This window comes from Microcaecilia unicolor, chromosome 12, assembly GCF_901765095.1.
Source record: "Microcaecilia unicolor chromosome 12, aMicUni1.1, whole genome shotgun sequence".
Classification (NCBI taxonomy): Eukaryota; Metazoa; Chordata; class Amphibia; order Gymnophiona; family Siphonopidae; genus Microcaecilia; species Microcaecilia unicolor.
The window spans coordinates 88,173,783-88,200,990 of record NC_044042.1 but is presented as its reverse complement, the minus strand read 5'-3'; the positions used below and the strand labels follow the sequence as shown (position 1 = coordinate 88,200,990).

At 41.9% G+C, this 27,208-nt stretch overlaps 1 protein-coding gene and 1 long non-coding RNA gene across 8 annotated transcripts in view; one reads left to right on the top strand and one right to left on the bottom strand.

The window, feature by feature from the left end:
* The window catches only part of PKNOX2 (PBX/knotted 1 homeobox 2), a 765,290-nt gene that overhangs the window by 450,920 nt on the left and 287,162 nt on the right, over positions 1 to 27,208 (top strand). For all 7 annotated transcript variants that reach the window (XM_030220835.1, XM_030220833.1, XM_030220836.1 and 4 more), the window contains one exon: positions 13,744 to 13,853. In XM_030220835.1, coding sequence (XP_030076695.1) covers positions 13,767 to 13,853 — 87 coding nt within the window. In that variant the 5' untranslated portion in view covers positions 13,744 to 13,766. The remainder of the gene's footprint in view (positions 1 to 13,743; positions 13,854 to 27,208) is intronic.
* On the bottom strand, positions 525 to 26,331 carry LOC115481578. Its single transcript, XR_003943977.1, has 3 exons — positions 26,179 to 26,331; positions 6,631 to 6,638; positions 525 to 535 (listed from the first exon to the last, which is right to left on the bottom strand). It is a non-coding gene; the product is annotated as an uncharacterized LOC115481578 (long non-coding RNA).

Below are 27,208 nucleotides of genomic sequence, written 5' to 3'. Positions count from 1 at the left end.
CCAGCATCTCTCCCTATCTCTTCTCGCCCTCAGCCCCCCCAGGGATCCAGCAGGTGTTCCTCTCTCTTCCTTCACTCCTGTTCTGTATCACCTTTGCAGATCCAACAGCTCTCCCTCTTTCTTCTTTCCCTGCAGGTCCTGCCATCTCTTCCTCTCCCCTCTCCATCCTAGAAGATCTTAATTCTTGCACCCTGCCCTCATTTGTCCTGGAATCTCTCCCTCTCCCCACCATCCTGGCGTATCTTCCTCTCCCCCCCAATCTTGGTTCTCTTCCTAGCATCTGTCTCTCCCTCACAACCATCCCAGCATCCTTTCCTTTCTTTTCCCCCCATGTGCGTTTGCCCATCTTCCTTTCATTCTACCCATGTGCATTTCCCTTCTCTTCCATCCACATGCATTGTCTCCCTATCCCTCCCCTTTCATCCATGTGAGGCATTTGCCCCTTTCACTTCCCTTCGATCTTTGTACAGCATTTCCTTCCCTCCTTTCCCTTCCATTCATGTGCAGATTTTTTCCCTCTTGCAGATCTGGGGCTCTTCTTATCTCCTTCTATGCTCCCTTCCTCCTGTGGGTCCAGCTTGGTTGCTTTCCTACCTCCATTTGTCCCCCTCCACGGGCCCTACAAACCTGCGGTGTTCACCGGCACTGCAGGCGGTGATTACAACAGGCTCCCTTCAGCCACCACGAGGCTTTCATAAGAATCTGTGTTACCAAAACATCACAATGATTTTTTATGTAATTTTTCAACTTTGAAATTTAATGTTAATGTCTAGTACTGCTCTTAGTTGTGTTTCAAAAAATGAGGAAAAGGACCTCAGTAACCCTTTTCATGCAGATCATATAGTTCGTTATCTGATAGAACTTTAGGTTCCTTTTATCGTTCATTGGTCATGAAAAACCCCATTCAAACAAGTTAATTTGCTTTTTTCAAAACTTTTCAATATTCTGCAGTGCAAATTATACCATGCTCAACCACTATGCAAAAAGGAAAAGACTTATCTTGTTAAATCCTAAAAATCCCAACGGGGCCCAGTTTCACCATTGTCATAGGCTTCCTCAGGGGTTATTTATTGGCATAGCAGAAAAAAAGTGCTGTTATACATAGTACTCAATGGACAAAAGAGTGAGGACAGTTCAAGGAGGATATCAGGAAATCTTTAATGTCATGCACTTTATGTTGCCGACATAGTTGCATCTCAGGATATTGAGGGAGTTCAGAGAGGGTCTGGCAGGTCATCTTAAAGATTTGTTTAATAAGTCTTTGGAGATGGGGGAAGTTCCATGGGATTGGAGAGGAGTGGATGTGCTCCCTCTTTACAAAAATGGTGACACAGAAGAAACTGGAAACCACAGGCTGGTAAGCCTCACTTCAGTTATTGAAAAAGTAATGGAAGCAATGCTGAAGGAAAGGATAGTGAATTTTCTGGATTACAATATCCGAGACAACATGGTTTTACCAAAAGGTAAATTGTACCAAACAAATCTGATTGAATTCTTTGGGTGACCAGAGGATTGGATCGTGGACGTGTGCTAGATGTAACTACTACTACTACTACTTATCATTTCTATAGGCGGTTAGCTTAGCAGAGTTTAAAAAGGGGTTGGACGGTTTCCTAAAGCACAAGTCCATAAACTGCTACTAAACAGACTTGGAAAAATCCAAAATCCCAGGAATAACATGTATAGAATGTTTGTACGTTTGGGAAGCTTGCCAGGTGCCCTTGGCCTGGATTGGCCGCTGTCGTGGACAAGATGCTGGGCTCGATGGACCCTTGGTCTTTTCCCAGTATGGCATTACTTATGTACTTATGTACTAGACGTACGCAGCGCTGTACACTTGAACATGAGGAGACAGTCCCTGCTCGACAGAGCTTACAATTTAATTACATAGTAACATAGTAGATGACGGCAGTAAAAGACCTGCACGGTCCATCCAGTCTGCCCAAGAAGATAAATTCATATGTGCTACTTTTTTTATTTGTACTGTCCTCTTCAGTGCACAGACCGTATAAGTCTGGCCAGCCCTATCCCCACCGCCCAACCACCAACCCCGCCTCCCAACCACCAGCCCTGGCACAGACCGTATAAGTCTGCCCAGCACTATCCCCGCCGCCCAACCACCAACCCCGCCTCCCAACCACCAGCTCTGGCACAGACCGTATAAGTCTGCCCAGCACTATCCCCGCCTCCCAACCACCAACCCCGCCTCCCAACCACCAGCTTTGGCACAGACCATATAAGTCTGCCCAGCACTATCCATGCCACCCACCACAGGCTCTGGCACAGACCCTATAAGTCTGCCCAGCACTATCCCCGCCGCCCAACCACCAGCCCCGGAACAGACCGTATAAGTCTGCCCAGCACTAGTCCCGCCTCCCAACCACCAGCCCCAGCACAGACCGTATATGTCTGCCCACACTAGCCCCGCCTCCCAACCACCAGCTCTGCCACCCATTCTAGGCTAAGCTCCTGAGGATCCCTTTCTTCTGCACAGGATTCCTTTATGTTTATCCCACGCATGTTTGAATTCCGTTACCGTGTTTGAATTCCGTTAGGACAGACAAACAGGACAAATAATGGATAAGGGAATTACTAAGGTGGGAATGATAAAACATGAGTACTGAAGAAGGGTTAGGAGTTAAAAGCAGCATCAAAAAGGTGGGCTTTTAGCCTAGATTTGAAGACGGCCAGAGATGCAGCATGACGTAGTGGCTCAGGAAGTCTACTCCAGGCATATTGTGCAGCAAAATAAAAGGAACAGAGTCTGGAGTTAGCAGTGAAGGATAAGGGTGCAGATAAGAGAGATTTACCCAGAGAACGGAGTTCCCGGAGAGGATTGTAGGGAGAGATATGAGTGGAGAGGTACTGAAGAGTTGCAGAGTGAATGCACTTGTAAGTCAATAAGAGGGGTTTGAACTCTATGCGGAAATGAATAGGGAGCCAATGAAGTGACTTGACGAGAGAGCTAATATGAGCATAGTGACACTGGCAAAATATAAGTTATGCAGCAGAAGTTTGAGCAGATTGAACGGGAGAGAGATGGCTTAGTGGGAGACCTGCGAGAAGCAAGTTGCAATAGTCTAAGCGAGAGGTGATAAGAGTGTGGATAAGGGTTCTGGTAGTGTGCTCAGAAAGGAAAGGATGAAGTTTGGTAATATTATAGAGAAAGAAACAGCAGGTTTTAGCAGTCTGTTGAACATGTGCATAGAACGAGAGAGAGGAGTTGAAGATGACCCCATGGTTACGAGCTGATGAGACAGGGAGGATAAGTGTGTTACCCACAGAGATAAAGAATGGGGGAAAAGGAGAGATTGGTTTGGGGGAAGATAAGAAGCTTAATCTTGGTCATGTTTAGTTACAGATGGTGGTGAGACATCTAGGCAGCAATGTAAGACAGGCAGGCTGATACTTGGGCCTGGATGCCTGCTGAAATTTCTGGTGTGGAGAGGTAGATCTGGGAGTCATAAGCGTAAAGGTGATACTGAAAATCATGGGAAGAAGTATAGAGATAGAGAAAAGAAGAGGTCCCAGGACACATCCCTGAGGTACACCAACTGATAGTGGGATAGAAGTGGAGGAGGATCCACCCGACTGTACTCTAAAAGTACGATGGGAGAGATAAGAAGAAAACCAGGAAAGAACAGAGCCCTGAAATCCAAGTGAGGACAGTGTATCAAGGAGTAGGAGCTGATCAACAGTGTCAAAAGCAGCAGATAGATCGAGAAGGATGAGGATAGAATAGAGATCTTTGGATCTGGCCAAAAACAGGTCATTGGAAACTTTAGCAAGTGCTGTTTCAGTTGAATGAAGAGGTCAAAAGTCAGATTAAAATGGATCAAGAATAGCTTGAGATGAAAGAGTCAAAACAACGGCGGTGAACAGCACATTCAAGTATCTTGGATAGAAAAGGGAGGAAGGAGATGGGGTGATATTTGGAAGGACAGGTAGGGTCCAATGAAGATTTTTTGAGGAGTGGTGTGTTTCAAGGCATCAGAACAGTCACAGTGAAAGTGAAAGATAAAAGGGATGACAGTAGGAGAGAGAGTGCTGGGTGGGAATAGGATCAAAGGAACAGGTAGGTAGTTTCGAGGAGGAAACAAAATGTGCAGTTTCCTCTTCAGTGATTTCAGAAAAGGAAGGAAAGGAGACAGGGGTTGGAGGGTTGAGAGAATGGACTAAGGTAAGGAGAGGTGGAGGTAACTTGGTTGAGAATTTAAGTTTAATCTTGTGAACCTTAATCATGAAAGTACTCAGACAGAGTCTGGGGAGAAAGTGAAGGCACTTTGAGGAGAGAGGTCAGTGTGGCAAACAGACGTCAAGCATTTGAACCAAGAGAATTTGTCACCTGGATGCAGTAGTCCTGTTTGGTACGTGAAAGAGCAGACTTGAAGGAGGCCAGCAAGAATTTGAAATGTATGAAGTCAGCATGGGCATGGGATTTCAGCCGAAGGTGTTCGGCAGAATGGGCACAGGAACGTAGGTAGCGGAGTCTAGAGGTCAGCCAAGGCTGGGGTTTGGTACGCCTTACAGAATGGGGAATAGGAGGAGCGAGAGTATCCAGAGCAGAGGAAAGAGTAGTGTTATAGGAAGAGACAGCCTCATTGACAGATTTGGATAACATAGAGAAGAGATTTGAAACACTGGAGGACAGAGTAGAAGGGTCAATAAATGTTTTGTTTGAGATTGGATGGGACCTGGGAGGGGAGGGTGTTTAAGTGTGAAAGTTATCAGATGATGGTCAGAGAGGGGAAGACCTGAAGCGCAGAAACTGGAAAGTGAGCAGTTTGAGAAGAGGATAAGATCAAGACAGTGGCCATTCTGGTGAGTGGGGGTAGTGGAGCACAGTTGAAGATTGAAAGAGGATGTTAAAGCGACAAACTGAGAAGCATAAGAGTCAGAGGGATCATTAGCATGAATGTTAAAATCCCTAAGAATGAGGGAAGGAGATGAAGGTTCAAGAAAGAAGGAAAGCCAGGCATCAAAGTCAGTGAGAAAGGAAGAAAGGGACTTATCAGGGAGAGGCAGAGGAGTGAATAGATGGATGGATTGGACATCAAATAAACCTGACAGCAGGGGCGTAGCCAGACACCCACGTTTGGGTGGGCCTGGACCCAAGGTGGGTGGGCAGCACTCCGCCTTGTCCTACGAGTGATTTGGTTTCTCCCTCTCTCGCCTGCATGCCATATGGTCTTTCAAACATCCCCTCTCCCCCGTATACCTTTTAAATACCAGATTTTCACCGGCAGCAAAAAGTTGTTGGGAGTTTTTGGCTGGTGTGGCTTGGGGTGCCTGCCAGCCACATTATAGGTGTGCTGCTACTTGGTGGACCTGAACCTAAAGTGGGTGGGCCTGAGCCCACCCTTGGCTATGCCACCGCCTGACAGGCTGAAGTTAGGACCCAAAGTGATGAACTGGTTGACAGACAGACACCAGAAGGTGGTAGTTAATGGAATTCACTCAGAGGAAGGAAAGGTGAGTAGATGAGTGCCTCAAAGATCAGTGCTGGGGCCGATTCTGTTCAATATATTTGTAAGTGACATTACTGAAGGGTTAGAAGGTAATACCAAGATTTGTAACAGAGCGGACACCCCAGAGGAAATGGAACAAATGAAAAAGAATCTGCAAAATGTAGAAGAATGGTCTAATGTTTGGTAATTAAAATTCAGTGCAAAGAAGTGCACTTAGGGAGTAGAGATCCAAGGGAGACGTATGTGCTAAGTGATGAGAGGCTGATATGCACCGACAAGGAGGATGACCTTGGGGTAACAATAGCTGAGGATCTGAAGGCAATGAAACAGTGTTTCAAAGCGATTGCTGTAGCCAGAAGGATGCTAGGTTGTAAACAGAGAGGTGTAACTAGCAGAAGAAAGGAGGTGTTGATGCCCCTGTTGGTGAGGCCCCACCTGGAGTATTGTGTAAGAAGACTTGAAGCAGTCCAGAGGAAGGGGACAAAAATGATATGAGGATTGCGCCAAAATACATAAGTACATAGGTAAATAAGTATTGCCACACTGGTACAGACCAACACACTTATTTTCGAAAGAGAAGGACGCCCATATTTTGACACAAATCGGGAGATGGACGTCCTCGCAAGGTCGTCCAAATCGGCATAATCGAAAGCCGATTTTTTGACACCCTCGACTGCTTTCCGTCGCGGGGATGATCAAAGTGCATGGGGGCGTGTCAGCAGGGTAGCGAAGGCAGGACTGGGGTGTGTTTAGGAGATGGTCGTCCTCGGCTGATATTAGAAAAAAGCACTTGGCAGACTTTACTTGGTCCATTTTTTTTCACAACCAAGCCTCAAAAAAGTGCCCGAACTGACCAGATGACCACCGGAGGGAATCGGGGATGACCTCCCCTTACTCCCCCAGTGGTCACTAACCCCCTCCCACCATAAAAAACAAGTTTAAAAATACTTTGCCAGCCTCAAATGTCATACTCAGGTCCCTGGAGCAGGTCTCATGGGTGCAGTGTACTTCAGGCAGGTGGACCTGGGGGGGTGGGGGGGGATTGGGGGTCTCAGCACCCAAGGTAAGGGAGCTATGCAACTGGGGGAAATTTGTGAAGTCCACTATAGTGCTCCCTAGGGTGCCCGGTTGGTGTCCTGGCATGTGAAGGGGACCAGTGCACTACAAATGCTGGCTCCTCCCACGACCAAAGGGCTTGCATTTGGACGTTTTTAAGATAGACGTCTTTGGTTTCCATTATCGCCGAAAACCGAGGACGACCATCTCTAAGGTGGACCTAAATGTCAAGATTTGGGCGTCCCCCACCGTATTATCGAAACGAAAGATGGACGTCCATCTTGTTTCGATAATATGCGTTGCCCCGCCCCTTCGCAGCACCGTCCTTAGAGTTGGGCGCCCTTAGAGATGTTCGTCCAAGTTCGAACATGCCCCTCCAAAGGTCCAACAAGCCCAGCATCCTGTTTCCAATAGTGGCCAATCCAGGTCACAAATACCTGGCAAGATCTCCAAAAGTATTTATTTATTTATTTATTTGTTGCATTTGTATCCCACATTACAAAACATTTTATGCTGCTTATCTCAGAAATAAGCAGTGGATTTTCCCCAAGTCCATTTTAATAATGGTCTATGGACTTTTCTTTTAGGAAGCCGTCAAAACCCCGCTAAGCTAACCGCCTTTACCATATTCTCTGACAACAAATTCCAGAGTTTAATTGCACATTGAGTGAAAAAAAACTTTCTCCGATTTGTTTTAAATGTACTACGTTGTAGCTTCATTGAATGCCCCCAGAATTGACATGGAGAGATAGAGATTAAGTATACCAGTGTTTAACCCTAGAACGCATATTATGCTTACATTTTTGCTATTATCTGCAAAATTACTTTAGTTAGAATTTTGAAACTCAAGGTATTACTCAAGTATGTCATTGTTGATAATATCCAGTTGTTCATAAAATTTTTTTTCATAGGCATTATGGTGTAACAATGCTTGTTTGGTGAAAACTACATCTGTACGAATTGGGGGCCTTTTAGGCCCCCGCTGTTTTTATCATGTTCTCAGAAGTGTTTGTGTCTCAAGTTACTTTATTTGTACTCAGTAATGCTGGTGGAGGGGCCAGGGTGTGGATAATAACATGTGAGGATGTCATGTGATTTTTGGAGGGAGTGATAAGGCCATGACATCACCTCAGGTCCTCTGAACACTGAGGACAGTATACACTGTGAGCTAATTGCTGAAGGACCTGTGATAAGATAAGCTGTTGAGAGGAAATCTGTTTCATTTTCTAACATCTAGTCAGCAATGGCACAGTCTTCCTCCAAGTGTCTGACTGACCAAGAGATTGAAGCGATTATGTTTCAAAGCGATGATGAAAGTGAACTATCTTTGTCTGATGAAGAATATCTGCCACCAGCTAATCAAACATCCTCATCCAGTGATTCTTCTGATGATGAAGAAGTGAATCTAGTGGATCCTCAAGAAGTGATAAGTAGAACATCCAAAACGAATGTTTTTTGGGACAGTAATCCTACATTAGTCGGACGTACTCCAATACACAATATTGTGAGACAGGCTCAAGGAGCTGTGGGAAGTCCCAGTTACTTTACCCCTAAAGATGTATTCTGTACTTATTTTTCTGACAATATTGCAGAAGAGGTCCTATTATGTTCAAACCTAGAAGGAAGACGTATCGCTTCAGCAAAAAATAAGTCCTGGAAAAATATCTCAAAAGAGGAACTTTATGCATATATTGGACTTTTCCTGCTGGCAGGGAGTCAAAAATCGTATGATGTCCCAATACGAGAATTATTTCTGGACCCACTTTCTGATCCACACTATAAGGCGACAATGTCAGTGGGCAGATATGAGGAAATTAGAAGGATCATTCGCTTTGATGATAAGCGAACTCGTGCAGCGAGGTTTGAAACAGACAAATTAGCCCCTATCAGTTATATCTGGAACATATTTATCAAAAATTGCACAAAACTTTACAATCCTAGTACTAATGTTATTGTAGATGAGCAACTTGTACCGTTCAGAGGACGCTGCAAATTCATACAATACATGCCCAGCAAGCCAGCCAAGTACGGTATAAAAATCTTCTGGATGTGTGATTCTGCAAATTATCATGGCATAAATGGCGTAATCTACTGTGGCAAAGAGGTTGGTGCACCAGTACAGAAGGATCTGGGGTCTGAAATAGTCAAAACTCTTGCTGTTCCAATATTCAATTCAGGTAGAAACATCACCATGGACAATTATTTCACCAATGTTGAACTAGGCAATTTTCTGCTTGCAAAAGCTATTACACTTGTTGGTAATATAAAGCAAAACAGACGAGAAATTCCAGCAGCACTCAAACACAATCGTCAGCGAGCACTTTATGAGAGTGTCTTTGGATTCAATAACAAAGCGACTTTGGTATCTTACAAGGCAAAGAAGGAGAAATCTGTAATTTTACTCAGTACCATGCATCACGATTGCAGTGTTGACAGCAATAACCAAAAATTGAAACCAGAAATCATCCTGCATTACAATGCAACAAAAGGAGGTGTAGATAAAATGGATGAGATGGTGGGAGAATATTCGTGTAAGAGGCAAACAAAACGATGGCCTGTAGTACTATTTTCAAATATGCTTGATGTAGCAGCCCTAAATTCATTCATTATTTAAACAGAAACTCATCCTGAATTTCATGCACAGAGGAAGGACAGGAGACGCTTATTCTTGAAGGACCTTTGTCATGAACTTGTAATACCTCACATGATAGAGCGAAGCGACTTGAAATGCTTGCCAAAGAAAACTAAAGAAGCAATGAAATGGTGTGGCGTACAGTTTCAGATTACTCCAGAGCCATGAGAAAGAAAACGAAAGCGTTGTTTCATGTGTCCAAGAAACATAGAGAGGAAAACTGAGCGATATTGTTCCACTTGTAAGGAAACTGTTTGCAAAGAACACTCTTCTGAAAAAATAACATGTCAGAATTGTTTGGAAGACTAATATAATAGAAAAGAAAGTTAGAATAAAAATGTAGCTGCAGCTAGTTTGCTATAGATTTCTATGCATTTTTGTGTGTTTTCATGTCTTTGCGTGAAATTTGGGAAAAAAAAGATTTTTTGGTGTTTTCTGTGAAAAATTATAATTAAAATGTTGTCCACTATTCATATTTTATTGAGCAATTTTGAAATAAACTTGTGAAAGTTATTTAAGTGTGTTTTTCTACATTATGTGCATGGGGGCCTAAAAGGCCCCCATGACGTTAATATGTATATTTTTAACGTCATGCGTTCTAGGGTTAATCATGAAGCAGTGGAACCTCTGCAGAGTGCCAGATACAACTCTGGCCACCTTGTTGAACAGACTGGACGGACCATGCAGGTTTACTAGGTTACTGTATTTTTATTGGTGGTTATTATGGCATGCAGAATCAGCTTGGGGCATTAATGATTAACCTGCCCTATCCAAAGTTTTTCAATATTTGGGTGGCACCTGTGTGTCTTACCAGTATATATCCTGTAGAAATCATGCCTAGATTGAAGATATGGACATTATGTCTGCATGACAGCAGGTGTAAATATAGGCACTTATTTTAAAACATCACACACAACACTCTCACTTTTAAGCAATGTTTTTACGAACCATCAGACAGTGGGTATATCTGGATATCATTGAGTCTGATACCAGCACCTTAATTCAGCATTGATCCTTTTTATGAAATTGTGATATTATCGTCATGTATATATTTTTTATTTTTATTTATTTATGTCCATTTATATACCGTATCTTATTGCAACTGCAAAACAGAACAGTTTACATTTATAAAAAAACAAAAAGAAGAAATACAGCATCATATATACAATTAAACAGACAATGGAACTCTGCTTCTTATAAATATAAAGAATAATCTTATTTTATAACATGTACATGTAAATTGTGACTCTGTCCACGGTCTGCCCAAATTCTGCCCCTCAGCACATCTACTGTACAAGTATGTGCTCCCTACCCCCACCCTGACCTACCTCCATCTACCTCTTGCTCCTCAACCTTTTCAAATTCCTCCCACAATGCTCCCTACTCCAAACTTTGCCAAGCCCCATAAACAAAGCCAACTCTTCTCCTTTAATTCAAAGACACAAACAGACATAAAACAGCTTCTCTCTCACACACACACACATGTGGACAGTTTGGAAAAATTCCATGAGCCGTGCTCTTCATGCTTTCCTTACTTGTTTAGAATAGCTTCTATCATTTTTCTCTGGAACTGATATCAGGCTCACTGGACGATAGTTTTCTGGATCACACCTAAAGCCCTTCTTAAAAATTGCCCACTATCAGGTATTATAACAATTTTAAATGATAGGATGCAGATTACTAGTAACAGGTTAGTACATACGTGTTTGAGGTCCTTCAGAAATCTTGGCTTGAATACCATCCTGTCCTGGTAATTTATTACTCTTTAATTTATCAGTTTGTTCTATTTCTTCTTCTAGATTTCCAGTGTTTTGCTTTTGCTTTTCTGAATTATCACTATTAAAGAATACTTTCTCAGTAAAGACTGAGGCAACGAATTCATAAACCTCCCTATATTTAACCACAGTGGACAGCATTTAGTCAAAATACCAGTCACCATGGTTAAAATGAAACTGGTTATTCAGCAATGGTACCTGACTACAGGCTGGCGTAGAATATTTATTTTATTTTTTTTAATGTACAGACCGCTCTATCTCACGATTCTAGGCGGTTATCTGATTTCAACGCCGACCTAGAAATGCTACCTGGTTGGCAACCATATTCAGACAGCTAAACAGATAAAGATAGGACAGCGGAGCCAGAGAGTAATTGGTTAGCCAACTGGTTGGCAGTCTGAATATGAGGCATATTTTCAAAGCACTTTGGGAGGCTAAGTTCCATAGGTTTGTATGGAACTTTGGGAGGCTAAGTGCTTTGAAAATAAGCCTCCATATCTTCTAACCAGATAACCTCCCGCTCCACACAAACTCCGTCCAGAACAGCGTAGATTTAGGTAGAAAGTATGTGCATAAATGCCAGTATTCTATTCACGTATGCACATAAAATGACAGTAATCCAGATGTGTGCTTTTCTGTAAATATACTACTACTACTACTACTATTTAACATTTCTAGAGCGCTACAAAGTGTACGCAGCGCTGTACAAACACAGAAGAAAGACAGTCCCTGCTCAAAGAGCTTACAATCTAATAGACAAAAAGTAAAGCATTTAAATTAAAAATATTTAAGCAGTCAAGCACAAGAGAACGGTCACAGAAGGACTGAAGATGTGATTAGGTGTAACTCTGGTTGGAGTAGTGGGAGAAGGTGATAGAAGAATAGAAATGGGTGATGTAAAAGTAATGAGTGGGTTGATAGGGAGGTTATATAAGACAGGTCACTCTAGGAGTGGGTGGGTAGAGGGGTAGGGTAGGCGGGACTAAGTCTAAAGCAGGAGAAGGTATTCTCTGCAGCCTATCTGTGAGATGGAAAATGCTCTCTGAAGCTGCTGCTATAAGTTGTTAGTTTTCTCTCCCTGAAAGAGATCCAAGCCACACCCACGAAGTTCAAACTGGCTGCGGGGAGGGTGAGGGGAGGAAATGGCAGTGCTTGATGAAAAAGAGAGCTCAGTTTGATAGGAGATATACTATAGGATGTCATTCTGAGGCCTATCTTGGTTGGCACATACTTTGCAGATTGGAGTTTTAGCAGAGTGTGGGCAGGGTGCACAGTCATTTACATATGTATCTTCCTAATGTAGGTGGCAGCATGTATATCAGCTCTATGGCTGCTAAATGCCTTCACATACATATTTACCCAGTTATGCAAATATTCTACTAAGAAAAGTAGAGGGAATGGGGGACAGGTCTTGTTATGTTGCGGAGGGGGTCTGGGGGGAATCAGAACCTAGTTGGGGTGGGTGGGGTGGCTTGTTATCCACTTATGCAGGTCCCTGCTGATATTCAGTGTCTTACGCAGGTCTTGGCTGAATATTGGCTGGGATCCACGTAAGAGTCAGCAGCCAACATATGCCCAGAGAGCCCTGGAGAGCATAGGTACCAACACTCATTATCAGGTCCTAATCCAGGACACAGCAATCGGCGTTTTAAAAAAAGAAAATGCTGTCTGCCGCCAGCTGAATATTAACTGGATAAAATCTGATTTCAAGGAAGGATTTTGCTGATGAGTGAGAAAGAGGAGCACAGCAAGGCTTTTCTTTCCTGTTTGCTCTTTTTTTTATGTGCGATATTCTAAGATTGAACCACATAAGGACTGTGGCAAATGTTTTTATATTTCGATTAGGATTTCCCTTCATTCTGTTTCTTAGCTGCATTGGTTGTATTTATACAAATAAAGGTATGCCTATACATTTCCACCAGATATTTATAATGGTGCTTTTTCTGGGTAAAATTATACCCCAATTCCACCTAGTGCAGGGGTACTCAAAACCTGTCCTGGGGGTCCACAGGCCAGTCAGGTTTTCAGAATATCCCTAATGAATATGCGGGAGAGAGATTTGCATGCCTGTCACCTCCATTGTATACAAATTTCTCTCCTGCATATTCATTATATTATTGTCTACTGAGTATTTTCTAGTTACAATATAATATCTCTGTTACTTGTATTATTGTTAGATTGGTATGATAGTGGAGAATGCATGGTTGATATTCAAGAAAGGGGACTTTTTATCTGTTTGGGATATTGAATATAGTATTTTTTGCAATTAAACAAATGTGTAACAGTTACTTAAATAAGGGATGCATATTCATTAGGGATATTCTGAAAACCCGACTGGCCTGTGGACCCCCAGGATAGGTTTGAGTACCTCTGCTCTAGGTGGAGTTGGGACATAATTTTACCCAGAGAAAATACCATTACAAATATCTGGTGGAAATGTATGCGTATACCTTTTCTTGTATAAATACAACCAATGCTCCTGAGAAACGGAATGAACAGAAATCCTAATCGAACTAGAAAACTTTCTACTTAACATTTGTACAGTCCTTATGTGGTTCATTCTCAGAATATCACACTAAAAAATTATATCAAACAGGAAGGAAAAGCCGTAGAGAACACTTTGGTTCTTGCTGTGCTCCTCTCTCACTCATCAGCATATTCCTTCCTGAAATCAGATTTTATCTGGCTAATATTCAGCTTTAAGTACCCCTAACCTAGAAGAATACCTCTTTGCTCTGAACGTACATTTGTGTATGTAACAGTTCACTTTGTACTGTCTGTGAATTAAAACTACATTTTCTACTTATGGCAGAGTTCTAGATGTGAATCAATCCCATGATGCAACATGTGTCCCCAGCACCAGCTCTGACTATGATGGCCACACAGAATGTGCCTCCACCTTCGTACCAAGAGACTCAGCAGGTGAGTGTGCATGGGTCTAATAATTTCATAACCAGAGAACCAACAGATGAGAGCATTTAGGAGTGCAAGAAACTCATTGTAAAAGAGGAAACATGTTTACAACACGTGGCCAAGCACCTGCTATTAGAATCTATGAACTTTTAGAATCATAGCTGAAAAAAACTTGGGATACTGCTGGACTTTCACTTACTTTGATCTTGCAAGTTCCGGCAACGATCAAAAACTGCTTTTATCACCTCTAGCAGCTATGAAATTTTTATCTACACATTATGATGCTGAATCTGATCACAATGGTCCATACCATGAAAATGTTACAGCTAGACTATTGTAATGCCTTGTACATTAGTCTGACCACAAATAGTTTGCACCAGCTCCAATAAATTTAGAATGCCAACAGGATATGACTGATAGAGGGTTGCAAACAGCAGAACTACATCACACCTTTTCTACAAGACTTTCACTGGCTACCAGTAATCTGCAGTGCCAGTTTTAAAATATTATCTCTGATCTACAAAGCTCTTAGAGGAAACAGACCAAAATACTTTAAGTATAGGTTATATTTCTACAAACCTTTGAGACCTCTTAAGGTTCTATCAAGAAGTATCTCCAATTGTATTTTGCCAAAGGAAATCATCACGATGTGACCCTCGAATATAAATATTTTCAGGAGCAGTTCCAAACCTTTGAATACACTCCCAAAAAGGTTTTGCTTAATCCAAGACTATCTCTCCTTTAGGAAGCAGGTGAAAGCCTGACTATTTGGTTAGATGACCAAAGGCTATTTTTGAATCCACTCAAATGTGAGGTATTATGGATCACTGAGAAAGGAGGACCTCCTTTTATACCTGAAGTCCATGATCGCCCCATATGTGTGTGAAAAACATGATTACATCCTTGGGGGTTATTTGAGATTCAAAATTAACATTTTCCTCTTATATTTCTAAAACTTAGTAACTTTACTATTAAGAACAAAACCCTATTCCCTTGAGTCATCAATACAAAATCTTGGGAGTCACAATAGATTGTTTCCTGACCCTTGAAAACCAAGTCTCTAAGTTGACCTCGAGTGTCTTTCACTCACTTTGGAAGCTAAAGAGATTGAGGCCATTTTTATCCAAATTTGTCTTTTGTACTTTGGTTCAATCCCTTATCCGCACCAAATCCGACTATTGCAATTCCATCTATGCTGGTCTTCTCAAAAAATTACAAACACCTCAAAATACTGCTGCTCGTCTTATATGTAGATCTCCTTGCTTCGCCAAAGCCACTCCTCTTTTATATGAGCTATATTGGTTACCAATAAGAGATAGAATATCTTTCAATTTATGCATTTTCATTCACCAAATTCTGTTTGGTCAAGCCCCCTCATATATGAATAATCTTATTGAATTACCCTCTCATAATGCTGTTTCATCATCTAGAGAATATCTTGTCTTACATGTCCCTATCTGTAAGAATGTGATATATAAAACAATTCACTCTGCTAATTTCTCCTATCAAGGCACCAAAATTTGGAATTCTCTTTCTAAATCAGTCAAGTTTACAGATGATTACCTAACTTTTAGAAGTCTTCTAAAAACACATTTCTTCAGTCTGGCCTTTTTGAATACAAAGAACTCTATTTGAATTTTACTCATACCCTTTTCTTAATCTCGTTTCCCATCTAGCCCTGCCTTGAACTTATTGTAATCTGTGTTATATTCTGTACATTGTTCTGTTTTATTCACTTTATTGTTTGTAAGTCACATTGAACTTGAGTCTATTTCGGGCTAATGTGGGGCATAAATATCATGAATGAATGAATGAATAAATAAATAATGGACGGTTTCTTCCTAATGTGCATCTGAAAAAATAGAATATGATATTGTATTTGTGCTGTGATGAATAAGGGAATTCAGGGTTAAAAACTGATGTTTATCGAGCCCAACTCATCTTCCTTGGTTTTTGCACTGGGTTGGGCTTCACATTCTGGACCAATGGTAAGAGAGCCTCTAAGGAACTGGTTGACCATAGTGTGGTGTACCTTCTGGTGTAGACATTGCTTTAAGACCTGCTGAGAATCATGGGATCCTGTTTTAAAACCCATTTTTATTTCTTCTACATAATGAGCCTGTCAGGGACAGAAAAATACCTACTGTACCTGAATGTATACTGATTCAGTAGCCTTCAGGCTTGCAGGTGTCTTATACATTCAGATACAGAGGTATTTTTCTGTCCCTGGGGGGCTCACAATTAAAAAGAACAAAAAACAAAGAACTGAAGTAAGTTTTGGACTTGGGTCTCTTGATTCTCAGCCCATTGCATTAACCATTAGGCTACTCTGCATGGAAATCTATTAACAAGTGTAGTGGTTAAAAATATTACTTATCTGTTTTCTCAACGTCTGCTAGAATTTGGGGAGTTTGTATTCCAAATTTACATTACAGACACAGGTCAATATATTTACCATGCACAAACTTTGTAGAGTCTGTAAATACTTTGAACAAGATCAATTTCATTTAATTGTACAAGCATTAATACTGAGATTGTTGGATTGCTGTAATGTTATTTATTTTGGTTGTTCAAGCAGTTGACAAAATTAGGGGGTCTTTTACTAAAACTTAGTTCGAGTTATCAGCAGCAGGGCCTATGTTATTCCTATGGACCCTGGGAGGGGCCATTTTGTCAAGGGCTATTTTGTCAGGGCTATTATGTAAGGGGTGCCAGCTCCCTTATATTTTGGGAATCATTTTGTCTTTTCAGCTTCTGTAAGAGACACAAAAGCTTGCAATTTATTGTTATCCCTTTTAAAGGGTAGAAACAGGCTTAAGTTATTAGAGAATCTCTTAGCTTTTCAAGCGGTAAGACTGTTTTTTGAATGTTATGCTGTCACGTCTGTGGCCGTGACCACCCTCAGACTTACCTTATTCCTGGGGGTTAGCTTCCTAGCTGGCTCCTGTTTCTTCTGTCTGTCCTTTCTGAGCTAGCTCTGGCTCTCTGTGCTGGCTGCATCCAGCAGCATGACACTAATTGCCTCACTATACTGCACCTGTGGGTGTTGCCTGGGTTAGCTCTCTCTCTCTGTGTGTGCTGGCTGCTTCCAGCATGACTCTAATTGCTTCACTACACTACACCTGAGTGTGGGAAGCCTCTCTGTGTTTCACTTTGCTTTCTGCCTGCTCTGTGGTTTGTGCCTGAACAGCCTCCATAGTGCTTAGAGATTGCTGCAGCTGTGCCTTTGGTGTTGAAGGGCTTTATAAAGCCCTTAGAGACTGCAGCCTTTGCCTTTGCATTGCCAATGCCTCCGCAGTGCCTTAGGTCCCAAGATTAGTGTGCTGTTTGCACAGTTAGCTTTCCTTGTCTTTTCTTGTGGGCTTCCAGCCCTTCTGCTTTGCGAGTTACTATCATCTGTGGGCCTTGCCTTCTGGCTCAGGGTATTATTGCTCTGTGGGCTTTCAGTCCTTCTGTGTCTATTGCTCTGTGGGCTTCCAGTCCTTCTGTGTCTATTGCTCTGTGGGCTTCCAGTCTATCTGTGTATATCCCTTTATCTGAGGGCTTCCAGGCCTTCTGGGTGTATTACTGCGGCCTGGGGGTTTCCAGCCTTTCTGTGGGCTTCTAGCCTTTCTGGGTGTATCTCTCTGACCTGTAGGCTTTCAGTCTTTCTGTGTATATTATTCTCTGTGGGCTTCTAGCCTTTCTGTTATCCCTGTGCAGTGGCTCTGCTCCCCGTCTGAGGTTTGTTAGCAGCTGATGCTGCAGCCATTTCTCTCCTTTCTATCTGTTAGCTACTGTAGCTCCAGTCTAACCCTTCCTCTGGCAAGCGTAGCTGTCATTCCCATTCCCTTGAGCTTAGCTTGTATGTAGCTCCTGTGTCCTCTTCCCTGCCTGTCTGCCTTGCTTTAGCCTAGGTACCTGGGAGCACCGCTGGATCCTGACTCCGGTTGTTCCTGTTGCTGGTTCCAGTTCTGGTTTTCCTGTAAGCCCTACCGGCTGCTCGAATCTGAGGGCTCAACCCTCGGGGAAAGGCAGCTAAGCGTAGGTGAAGCCTACTCCAGTGTGTTCCAGTCCGGTGCGTTCCAGTCCCGAGTGTTCCAGTGCAGGACTCCAGTCCGGGGTTCCAGTCCAGCCTTGTCTCTTCTCTGCTCCGAAGGTGATCTTGCCTGCCACTGCCGCTCCTCGGCCGTGGTCCAAGGACTCACGTACCCAGGGTTCCCGGGGAAGAAGCCTGACAGAATGCCAAGGTCCTCGAGAACACGACATATGCTTTTTGTTTTAGATTACAAACATTTTAGGTGCATGATTAAGACATATCTGTTTAGGAAATTTGTGTTAAATTCTGTACATTAACAGTTTTTGTGTGTTTATTAACCGGTCATTGCCTTAACTGTAAATTTAAAGGGAATTTTATTTTTTTGTCATAATGTAACGTTAATCTCTGGTAATTTCCAGATTTATCTTTTGTAATCCACATAGAACTGAAAGGTAGATAGTGGACTATATGATATTGTGTTGTTATGTTACTTAAAAAAAAGTTTCCCTCCTGATATTCAGCCGGTGGTGGTAAATGTTTTGCTGCCCATCACCAGATATTCAATGCCGGACTGTGTCTGGGCTTCAGTGCTGAATATCCATTTTCTTTTTGAGCTGACTAGCACATAGCTTGTTAAGGGGCCCTTTTAATAAGTGGTGGTAAGCCTACAGCGGTCTTACTGCACACCAGTCATGTGCCATTTCTGGCGCTACAAAAATACATACTATTTTTGTAGTGCCAGAACTTAACCAGTAGTAATTGGGCAGCACTGCGGGAGCCCTTACCTCCATCTCAGTGGGTGGCAGTAAGGGCTCCTCCCGCCCCTGAGTTGGTCGTGTGGTAAGTTTACCCACTGCCTCACTGCCTTTTCTTCAGAAAAAGACAGTCTTTACCCAATGCGGTAAAAGGGGGCCTCAGCAGGTGTCAAGTACACATGGTAATGCTAGCACAGGCCCCCTTTTACCACAGCTTAGTAAAAGGTCCCCTAAGTCAATATTCAGTTCTTGCCTGAGCTTAAGCCGAACAGCTTAAAGATAGGACTGCTTTTTATGTGGCCAGATTTAAGCAGTTTACTTAAGCAGTGAGGGGAATTTTCAGCAAGCATAACTGGTTAAATATCGCTGAAAGTGACCAGATAGCTGTGAACAAGTGATTTAACTGGGCAGTGGCCATTTCAGGCCGGTTAAATCGTTTTGAGTATTGGTCGGTTTGTTTATGCTTATTATGTGTTTGATACACTGCCTCTCGATCCAAACATTCAAGGCGGTGTGCAATTTAAAATCAATAAGAATGAAAAGAACTAAAACAATAGGAGAGCAGAGAGAAGTAGATTAATTAATTTATTTAAAACTTTCTATGACGCATAATCCAAAAGTTCTCAGTAGTTAACAAAATATACATACATAAAAGCATAAGCAAAGCATCTGTACTTTCAAACATAAAACATCAATTATACTAAAACATATAGAAAACAAAGATTATCAGATCCAAGGCTTCAGTCCAATAATTCCAATCTAATTACATAAGTACATAAGTAATGCCACACTGGGAAAAGACCAAGGGTCCATCGAGCCCAGCATCCTGTCCACGACAGCGGCCAATCCAGGCCAAGGGCACCTGGCAAGCTTCCCAAACGTACAAACATTCTATACATGTTATTCCTGGAATTGAATTTACTCTTGTTGTTCTGCTGCCCCATACGTTTTGTATAAAGAGAGGCGTTTAAACTGTTTTACTTCTTGCTATATAGAAAATTGTTGTTTGGTACTCATTCAACTGTATTATTTTTTAACCTTTATTTATGCAAACAGCAAACTGGCCAATGGCCAAAACAAAAGAATCACACAAAAGTGCACAGATACGGTACAATACATGAGCAGTAAGTGACCAATAGAAGTCCCACGCTCCCTGGTTGTGTCTGATCCAGAGGCGCTGTGAAGGACCTGTGCTCTGGTTTGTTCAGGAACTACTCCCTCCCCCACAGACGTCCAGGGATTTTTCCAGGAAATCCCGCAGAAGGTCATACACTGTTCCATTCTCCTAGGCTCCTCTCAACCCCGATTAAAAATAATGCCTCAGCAACTCAGTCAGGGCCATATATATTTATAGCAGTTTATGCAAAGCAATTTCCCAAAGGTTCAACAAAGGTTCAAAATCACAGCAGTTCGTGTAAAGCATTTCAAAGGGTTCAAAATCCCCAATAGTTCATGTAAAGCAATTTCCACAGGTTCAAAAACCCAGAAGTTCATGTAAAGCAGTTTCCACAGGGTTCAAAATCCCAGCAGTTCATGTAAAGCAGTTTCCACAGGGTTCAAAATCACCACCCACTGGGCCTGCACTATCTTCCAGCCACCTCTCCCCATTGGACCCTACAGGAAAAACAGCTTCTCAGCTCCCCTTTGGAGAAAGCCACCTTGTTCCTTTTTTCACCCAGCTCCCATACCAAGCTCCCAACTGCTGCTTTATCTCACCTTTTAGTTTAGCTAGAGCTGAGGTATCCATCGGTTCCTCCTGTTCTCTTTCCTTTCCCTTTTCTGCCCTTGCCAGTCCATGGGTTCTTCCCCATTCCTCTCTCCCAGCTGTCCCTCCTTTCCTTGATTGGGCAGATTCAGGACCTCCTCCCCTAGCCTAGTTCTCTGTGTCAGGTTTTTCCAGTTCCCCGCCCTTGTCCTTTTCTCAACCTCCGGGGGCTGATGGGAATGGAAGTCTCTGCTGCGATGGTATGCCTGCCCCTGGTACAAAATAAGTACCTGAATATATGTAAACCGCTTTGAATGTAGTTGCTAAAACCTCAGAAAGGCGGTATATCAAGTCCCATTTCCCTTTCCCCTTTCCCTCTGGGACTGCTGGGAAATGTATTCCTGCATTCTTGGTTTCTCTCCTCTTGTGGACTGGTGGGAGTTGTAGTCTTTCTCCTTTCTCTACTTCTCTGGGGAATAGGATCTGTTCCTTCCTCTAGCCCTGTCTTCCCTCCTACCCCCCTCAAGACCCCCAACCATACAACCATTCAAACCCCAGACATACCACATTCACACCTACCCACTCCCATGACATTCATCTTTATAACTCGATGTGATGGTATGGCTAAACATAACCTCAAAAGCCTCAAAAGTTTATATACATGGTTTTGCTGATAACACTTCAGATATATGACCACTTATAATCTTGAATACAAGATACAAGATTTTAAACTTAATGTGATATTCAATGGGTAGCCAATGCAAAGTTTTCAGTACTGGTGAAATACGTTCATATCTACTGGCACCCACTAGCTATCAAGTTTTATTCAATTTAATTATGATTTAGATATTCCAATTAATAGATCATTACAATAGTCAAAGCACGATATTATAAAACTCTAAACTACCGATGTAGTTTTGGGGAGTTAATAAATTCTTAAGTGTGTAATCAATCACAGTTTAAAGAAAACATCCTTCACAATTTTCTGTATATGCATCTTCATACTTGAGCTGGAATCTACAATTACACCCAGATCCTTAAGTAGATAACCCAGATCCTTTAAATCATTAACAATGGGTATTACCTCTCAGTTAAAATGAAACAATCCAGGTATATCAAAATAAAAATATGGTGACAACTGCAATATCTTTGTGTTACTTACATTTAATTTCAGACAGTTTGCTTTCAGCCAGCTAACCTCAACAGACATTATTAAACTCAATCTATCAAAAATATTTCTAATCATGTCATCAGTTAGAAGCAGAAACTAGTTGTCATTGGCATAAAATCTGAAATTCAAGTTCAAACAATTCAGTAGACAGCATAATGGTAACAAAGATATGTTGAAAAGTACAGCTGATAAGCAGGAACCCTGGGTACTCCAGTATTTATCTTTTTCAAAATGTCAGGAAGTATTTTTTCACGGAGAGAGTAGTGGATGCTTGGAATGCCCTCCCGCGGGAGGTGGTGGAAATGAAAACGGTAACGGAATTCAAACATGCGTGGGATAAGCATAAAGGAATCCTGTGCCGAAGGAATGGATCCTCAGGAGCTTAGTCAAGATCGGGAGGCGGGGCTGGTGGTTGGGAGGCAGGGATAGTGCTGGGCAGACTTATACGGTCTGTGCCAGAGCCGGTGGTGGGAAGCGGGACTGGTGGTTGGGAGGCGGGGATAGTGCTGGACAGACTTATACGGTCTGTGCCAGAGCCGGTGGTTGGGAGGCGGGGATAGTGCTGGACAGACTTGTACGGTCTGTGCCAGAGCCGGTGGTTGGGAGGCAGGGCTGGTGGTGGGGAGGTGAGGATAGTGCTGGGCAGACTTATACGGTCTGTGCCTGTGCCAGAGCCGGTGGTTGGGAGGTGGGGCTGGTGGTTGGGAGGCGGGGATAGTGCTGGGCAGACTTATATGGTCTGTGCCCTGAAGAGCACAGGTACAAATCAAAGTAGGGAATACACAAAAAGCAGCAAATATGAGTTATCTTGTTGGGCAGGTCTTTTTCTGCCGTCATCTACTATGTTACTTTGTTGCTATGTAGATATTTCTTCACCTACGTTAACACAAAATTGTCTGTTCTGTAGAAAAGAAGTAAACCAACTTAAAACCTTATTTGAAGTTGAATATAACCTGTTTATTAAAATTGTATGATTTATAGTATCAAAAGCTGCCGAAATATCTAATGTCACAAGCAGAAAATGTCTAACTTCATTAAATCCAGTTCAAATTACATCAGATAAAGACAAGAGTAAAGTTTCTGTGACACGATTAAAATGAAAACCAAATTAATTTGCATCTAAGATATTATTTGTCTCCAAAAAATCTAGAAGTCCAACATATACTAATTTTTCCATGACCTCAGCAAAAAAATCTAGCGAGGAATTAGCTCTAAAATTGTCTACTGATTCTCTGCTTCCCTTTCTATCGTTCATTAATGATCTAACTACTGCTTTCATAAGTTCAACAGGCATACTTCCAGAAACAAAACTCTTATTGAGTACTTGAACAAAAGAGCTGGTTGTCAAATGTCTAGTTTACAACTATTTTTCACCTAAGTAATATTTTTTTAACCAGTAGTAAAGGAAGTTTATATCACTGTTCTTCCTCCCTCAAAGGGCGTTCCAATTCAGTGGGTAATTATGAATAATCAAGCTGATCTATTATCTTATGTACTTTACTCTTAAATGCATCTGTAAAATCATTACATAAAATAGAAGGAATTAAGGTTTCATTTATCATCCACATCTTGAGTCAACCTTGAAACTACAGCAAACATTCCTTAGTACTCCGTTATGTGGATAAATCTCTCTTGTCTGTCCCCTTCTCCTCCACTGCTAATTCCAGACTCTGTTCCTTTTATCTCGCTGCACCTCACGCCTGGAATAGACTTCCCGAGCTTGTACGTCTAGCCCCGTCTTTGGCCGTTTTCAAATCCAGGCTAAAAGCCCACCTCTTTAACGCTGCTTTTGACTCCTAACCACTCTTCACTTGCTCTGTACCCTTTTATCCCCACCTCTTTAATTCCCTTACCTCTTAGTTGTTGTTCTGTCTGTTTTGCCTGTCCTATTTAGATTGTGAGCTCTTTGAGCAGGGACTGTCTTTTCATGTATGGTGTACAGCGCTGCGTATGCCTTGTAGCGCTATAGAAATGATAAGTAGTAGTAGTAGTACTAGAAGAGCCCTTCTCTATAGATTAATTGTAAGAAGCACATTTCACTATACTTGTTTTCTCTCTGTACTCCACCAACTTTTTAAAATAATTTTCCTGTGAACCTCCTGAAGGATACCTTCATCACTCCCTTTCATTTCTTCTAAGCTCTTGCTTCAACAATCATAGCTTTATAATTTCTCCCTATTTTTATGCTTAAAAGGTGCAACTTCATTCATTGCATAAGACAAATTATTATTCTATTTGACAACACAAGATTCAACAGTGTCTCCCTCAGTAACCTCAACCATCTGTAATCTCATATTTAATGCCAGTCTCATGTCTTCAAGCTCCTATTTACCAATTTCACTGATTTCCTATGCTGTAAGTCCCTATCGAGCTCAATATTTACTGTCACTGCCTTATGATCTGACCATGGTAGAAAACATGCTGAATCCACCCTGAAACTAATCTTACCAGACAAGCATTGTCATACAAAAACTTGAGTAGAGAGGTGTGGTAGCCATGTTAGTCCACTTTTAAAGGTAATCAATAGAAATAAAACAAAATAAAACATGGAAAAGAAAATAAGATGATACCTTTTTTATTGGACATAACTTAATACATTTCTTGATTAGCTTTCGAAGGTTGCCCTTCTTCGTCAGATCAGAAATAAGCAAATGTTGGTAGATGACAGTATATATAGGTGAAACATCAAAGCATTTCAGTGATAGCCTAACAGGATGGGGGTGGATAGGTGAGAGACAGGAAGAGGGACAGGTGAGATATGCATGGAGACAGGAGGGTAACAAAGCAAGTACGATTTTCAAAGCAGTACAATTTTATGGTTTATAATGGGCTAGAAAGCCAGATCTTTGTTAAGTCCTGTCTGATGGGTGTCAAAATATTTAATCATTCTGACTTCAAAGGTCTTACTTTCCTTTATTGTTTTAAAGTTCCCTTTTAAGATTCTTACCATGAAGTCACTGGTACAGTGTTCTGGTTTTGCAAAGTGCTGCCCCACAGGCGTGACATCCTTATTAGTACTGGCATTTTTCATATGGTGTCTGTGTAAATTAAATCTCTTCTTTACCATCTGACTGGTTTCTCCAATGTAGCATCCCTCATTGCATTTTTTACACTGAATGATATATACCACATTGGAAGATGAGCATGTGAAAGATTCCTTAATGTTGAATATTTTTCCTTTGTGAATGACCGTGGGGTCCTGCGAGATGTTTTGGCATAGTTTGCAGCTGGATATATTGCAAGGATGTGTGCCATTCTTTTCTTTTTGAGTCTGTGTTGGGATTTTACTTCTAATTAGCTTGTGTTTTAAGTTGGTTGGCTGTCGGAAGGCCAGCACTGGTGGGGATGGGAATATCTCTTTCAGTAGTTCATCCTCCTGGAGTAGAGGCTGCAGATCTTTTATGATTTTTCTTAATTTTCCAGCTCTGGGTTGTATGTCACTATAAGGGGGATTCTGTCTGTGGCTTTTTTTTTCTTTGTACTGTAGCAGATTTTCCCTGAGTGTTTTGAGGGAGGAGGCAATATTCTTGGAGATTATTTTGGGGTTGTAGCTTTTCTGTTCGAAGGATGCAGTCAGGGTTTCAAGGTGTCTGTCTCTGTCCCCTGGGTCAGAGCAGATACCGTGGTATCTTGTAGCTTGGGTGTAAATAATGGATCTTTTGTATGTGAAGGGTGGAAGCTGGAGTTGTGGAGGTAGCTGCATTTGTCTGTGGGTTTCTTGTATATGGATGTTTGTATATATCCATCGCAGATTGAGACTGTGGTGTCCAAAAATTTGACTTTTTCTGGGGAGTAGTCAATTTTGAATCTGATTGTAGGATGGTATGTATTGAAGGAATTGTAAAATTGTTTCAGAGTTTCTTCCCCCTCAGTCCAAATCATAAAAATGTCAATGATATACTGGTAGTATTTCAGGGGTTTGGTCTGGTATGTATTCAGAAATGTCTCTTCCAGCTCAGCCATAAAGAGGTTGTCATTTTGGAGTGCCCATCGCAGTGCCCATTGTTTGTAAATAGATATCATTGTTAAAGCGGAAAAAGTTGTGAGTTAAAATACATTTGATTCATTTTGTAATGGTTTCTCGTGAGTATTGATGGTCCAGTGTGGATGTTTTTAGGAGTCTCCCACATGCAGCTATGCCATCGCCTTGGGGAATGTTGCTGTATAGTGATTCTACATCCATCGTGACCAGAAGGGTACTCGGTGGTAATTGCTTCTTGATATTTTTCAATTTATTCAGAAAGTCTGTGGTGTCTTGTATGAAGCTATTTGTTTTGTGCACGAGAGGTTTCAGAATTCCCTCTATGAGTCCAGATATTTCCTCCGTGAGCGTACCAATACCCGATATGATTGGTCTGCCAGGGTTACCAGGTTTGTGGATTTTGGGTAGCATGTAGAATGTGCCCACAGAAGGCTGGTTTGGTATGAGTTTCTTCAGATGTGGCTGTACTTGTTTAGGAAATGTTCTGATCAGGTCTTTCAGTTGCTTTGTATAATCCTGTCTGGGATCCTTGGTTAGTTTCCTGTAGTATGTATTGTCTGAGAGCGGTCTGTGCCCTTCTTCAATGTATTTTTCTGTGTCCATAGTCATCATTGAGCCTCCTTTGTCTGTGGGTTTGAAGATAATGTGTGGGTTAGTTTGTAGAGTTCTTATGGCCGCTCTTTCTGGTGGAGTAAGATTGTACAGAATTCTCTGTAGTGATAGTGTGTTAAATGTCCAAGTGGATGCCCACCTGGGCAGCAGTGACCATCAAACAGTTTGGTTTGATATGACAGCTGAAGTGGAGGGCGGCCACTCAAAACTCAAAGTCATGGATTTCAAGCTTGCTGACTTAAGTAAAATGGGGGAATACCTGAGGAAGGAGCAGACCTAATCCTGGATATTCAATGCCAATGCAAACACAGCTCCCAGCATTGAATATCAGGGTATATGTGCTGAGCCAGAAGTTAACCAGGCACTGGCTGATATTTATTTATTTATTGCATTTGTATCCCACATTCCCCCACCTATTTGCAGGCTCAATGTGGCTTACATAGATTTGTTAACATTGTCAGATATACAGTTAATAATGTGAAGCGATTAAGGAAGGGAAGAGGGAAGAAGGAAGAGAGTTGTTAGGGTAGTTATAGAAGGTGGGTGTTCATAGTTGAGTGGGTTGGTGAGGTGACTTAGTGAGGTTATAGGTTCTCGTTGTAGGCTTTGTTGAAGAAGAATGTATTCAGATCAGTGCCTAGTTAACTTGGCACATAAAGTTAGGGCAGTCTTTTTTTCTGTCCTAACTTTATGCGCTTACTTAGCCAGTTAGTGGACTGAATATCACCATTAACCAACTAAATGATGGCTCCACCCCTAACCTGGGGAAAGGTCCATAGTCTGTTATTGAGGTAGACATGGGGAAAGCCATTGCCTAACCCTGAGGTTTGATAGCATAGAATCCTGCTACTCTTTGGCGTTATGGAGTCTTGCTATTCTTTGAGATTCTGCCAGGGACTTGTGACCTGAATTGGGTTAGATGGACCATTGGTCTGACCCAGTATGGCTATTCTTATGTTCTTAACCTAATTGGTTAGGAATGACCGGTTAGTGGAGATATTCAGTGGCACTACCCGGTTAAGTTCTGCTGAATATCAGCGGCTAACCAGTTCAGCAGGGTTTAACCAGGCAGGATTCTCTCCTGCCTAGTTAAACCCTTTTGAATATCAATCTCAGTATGT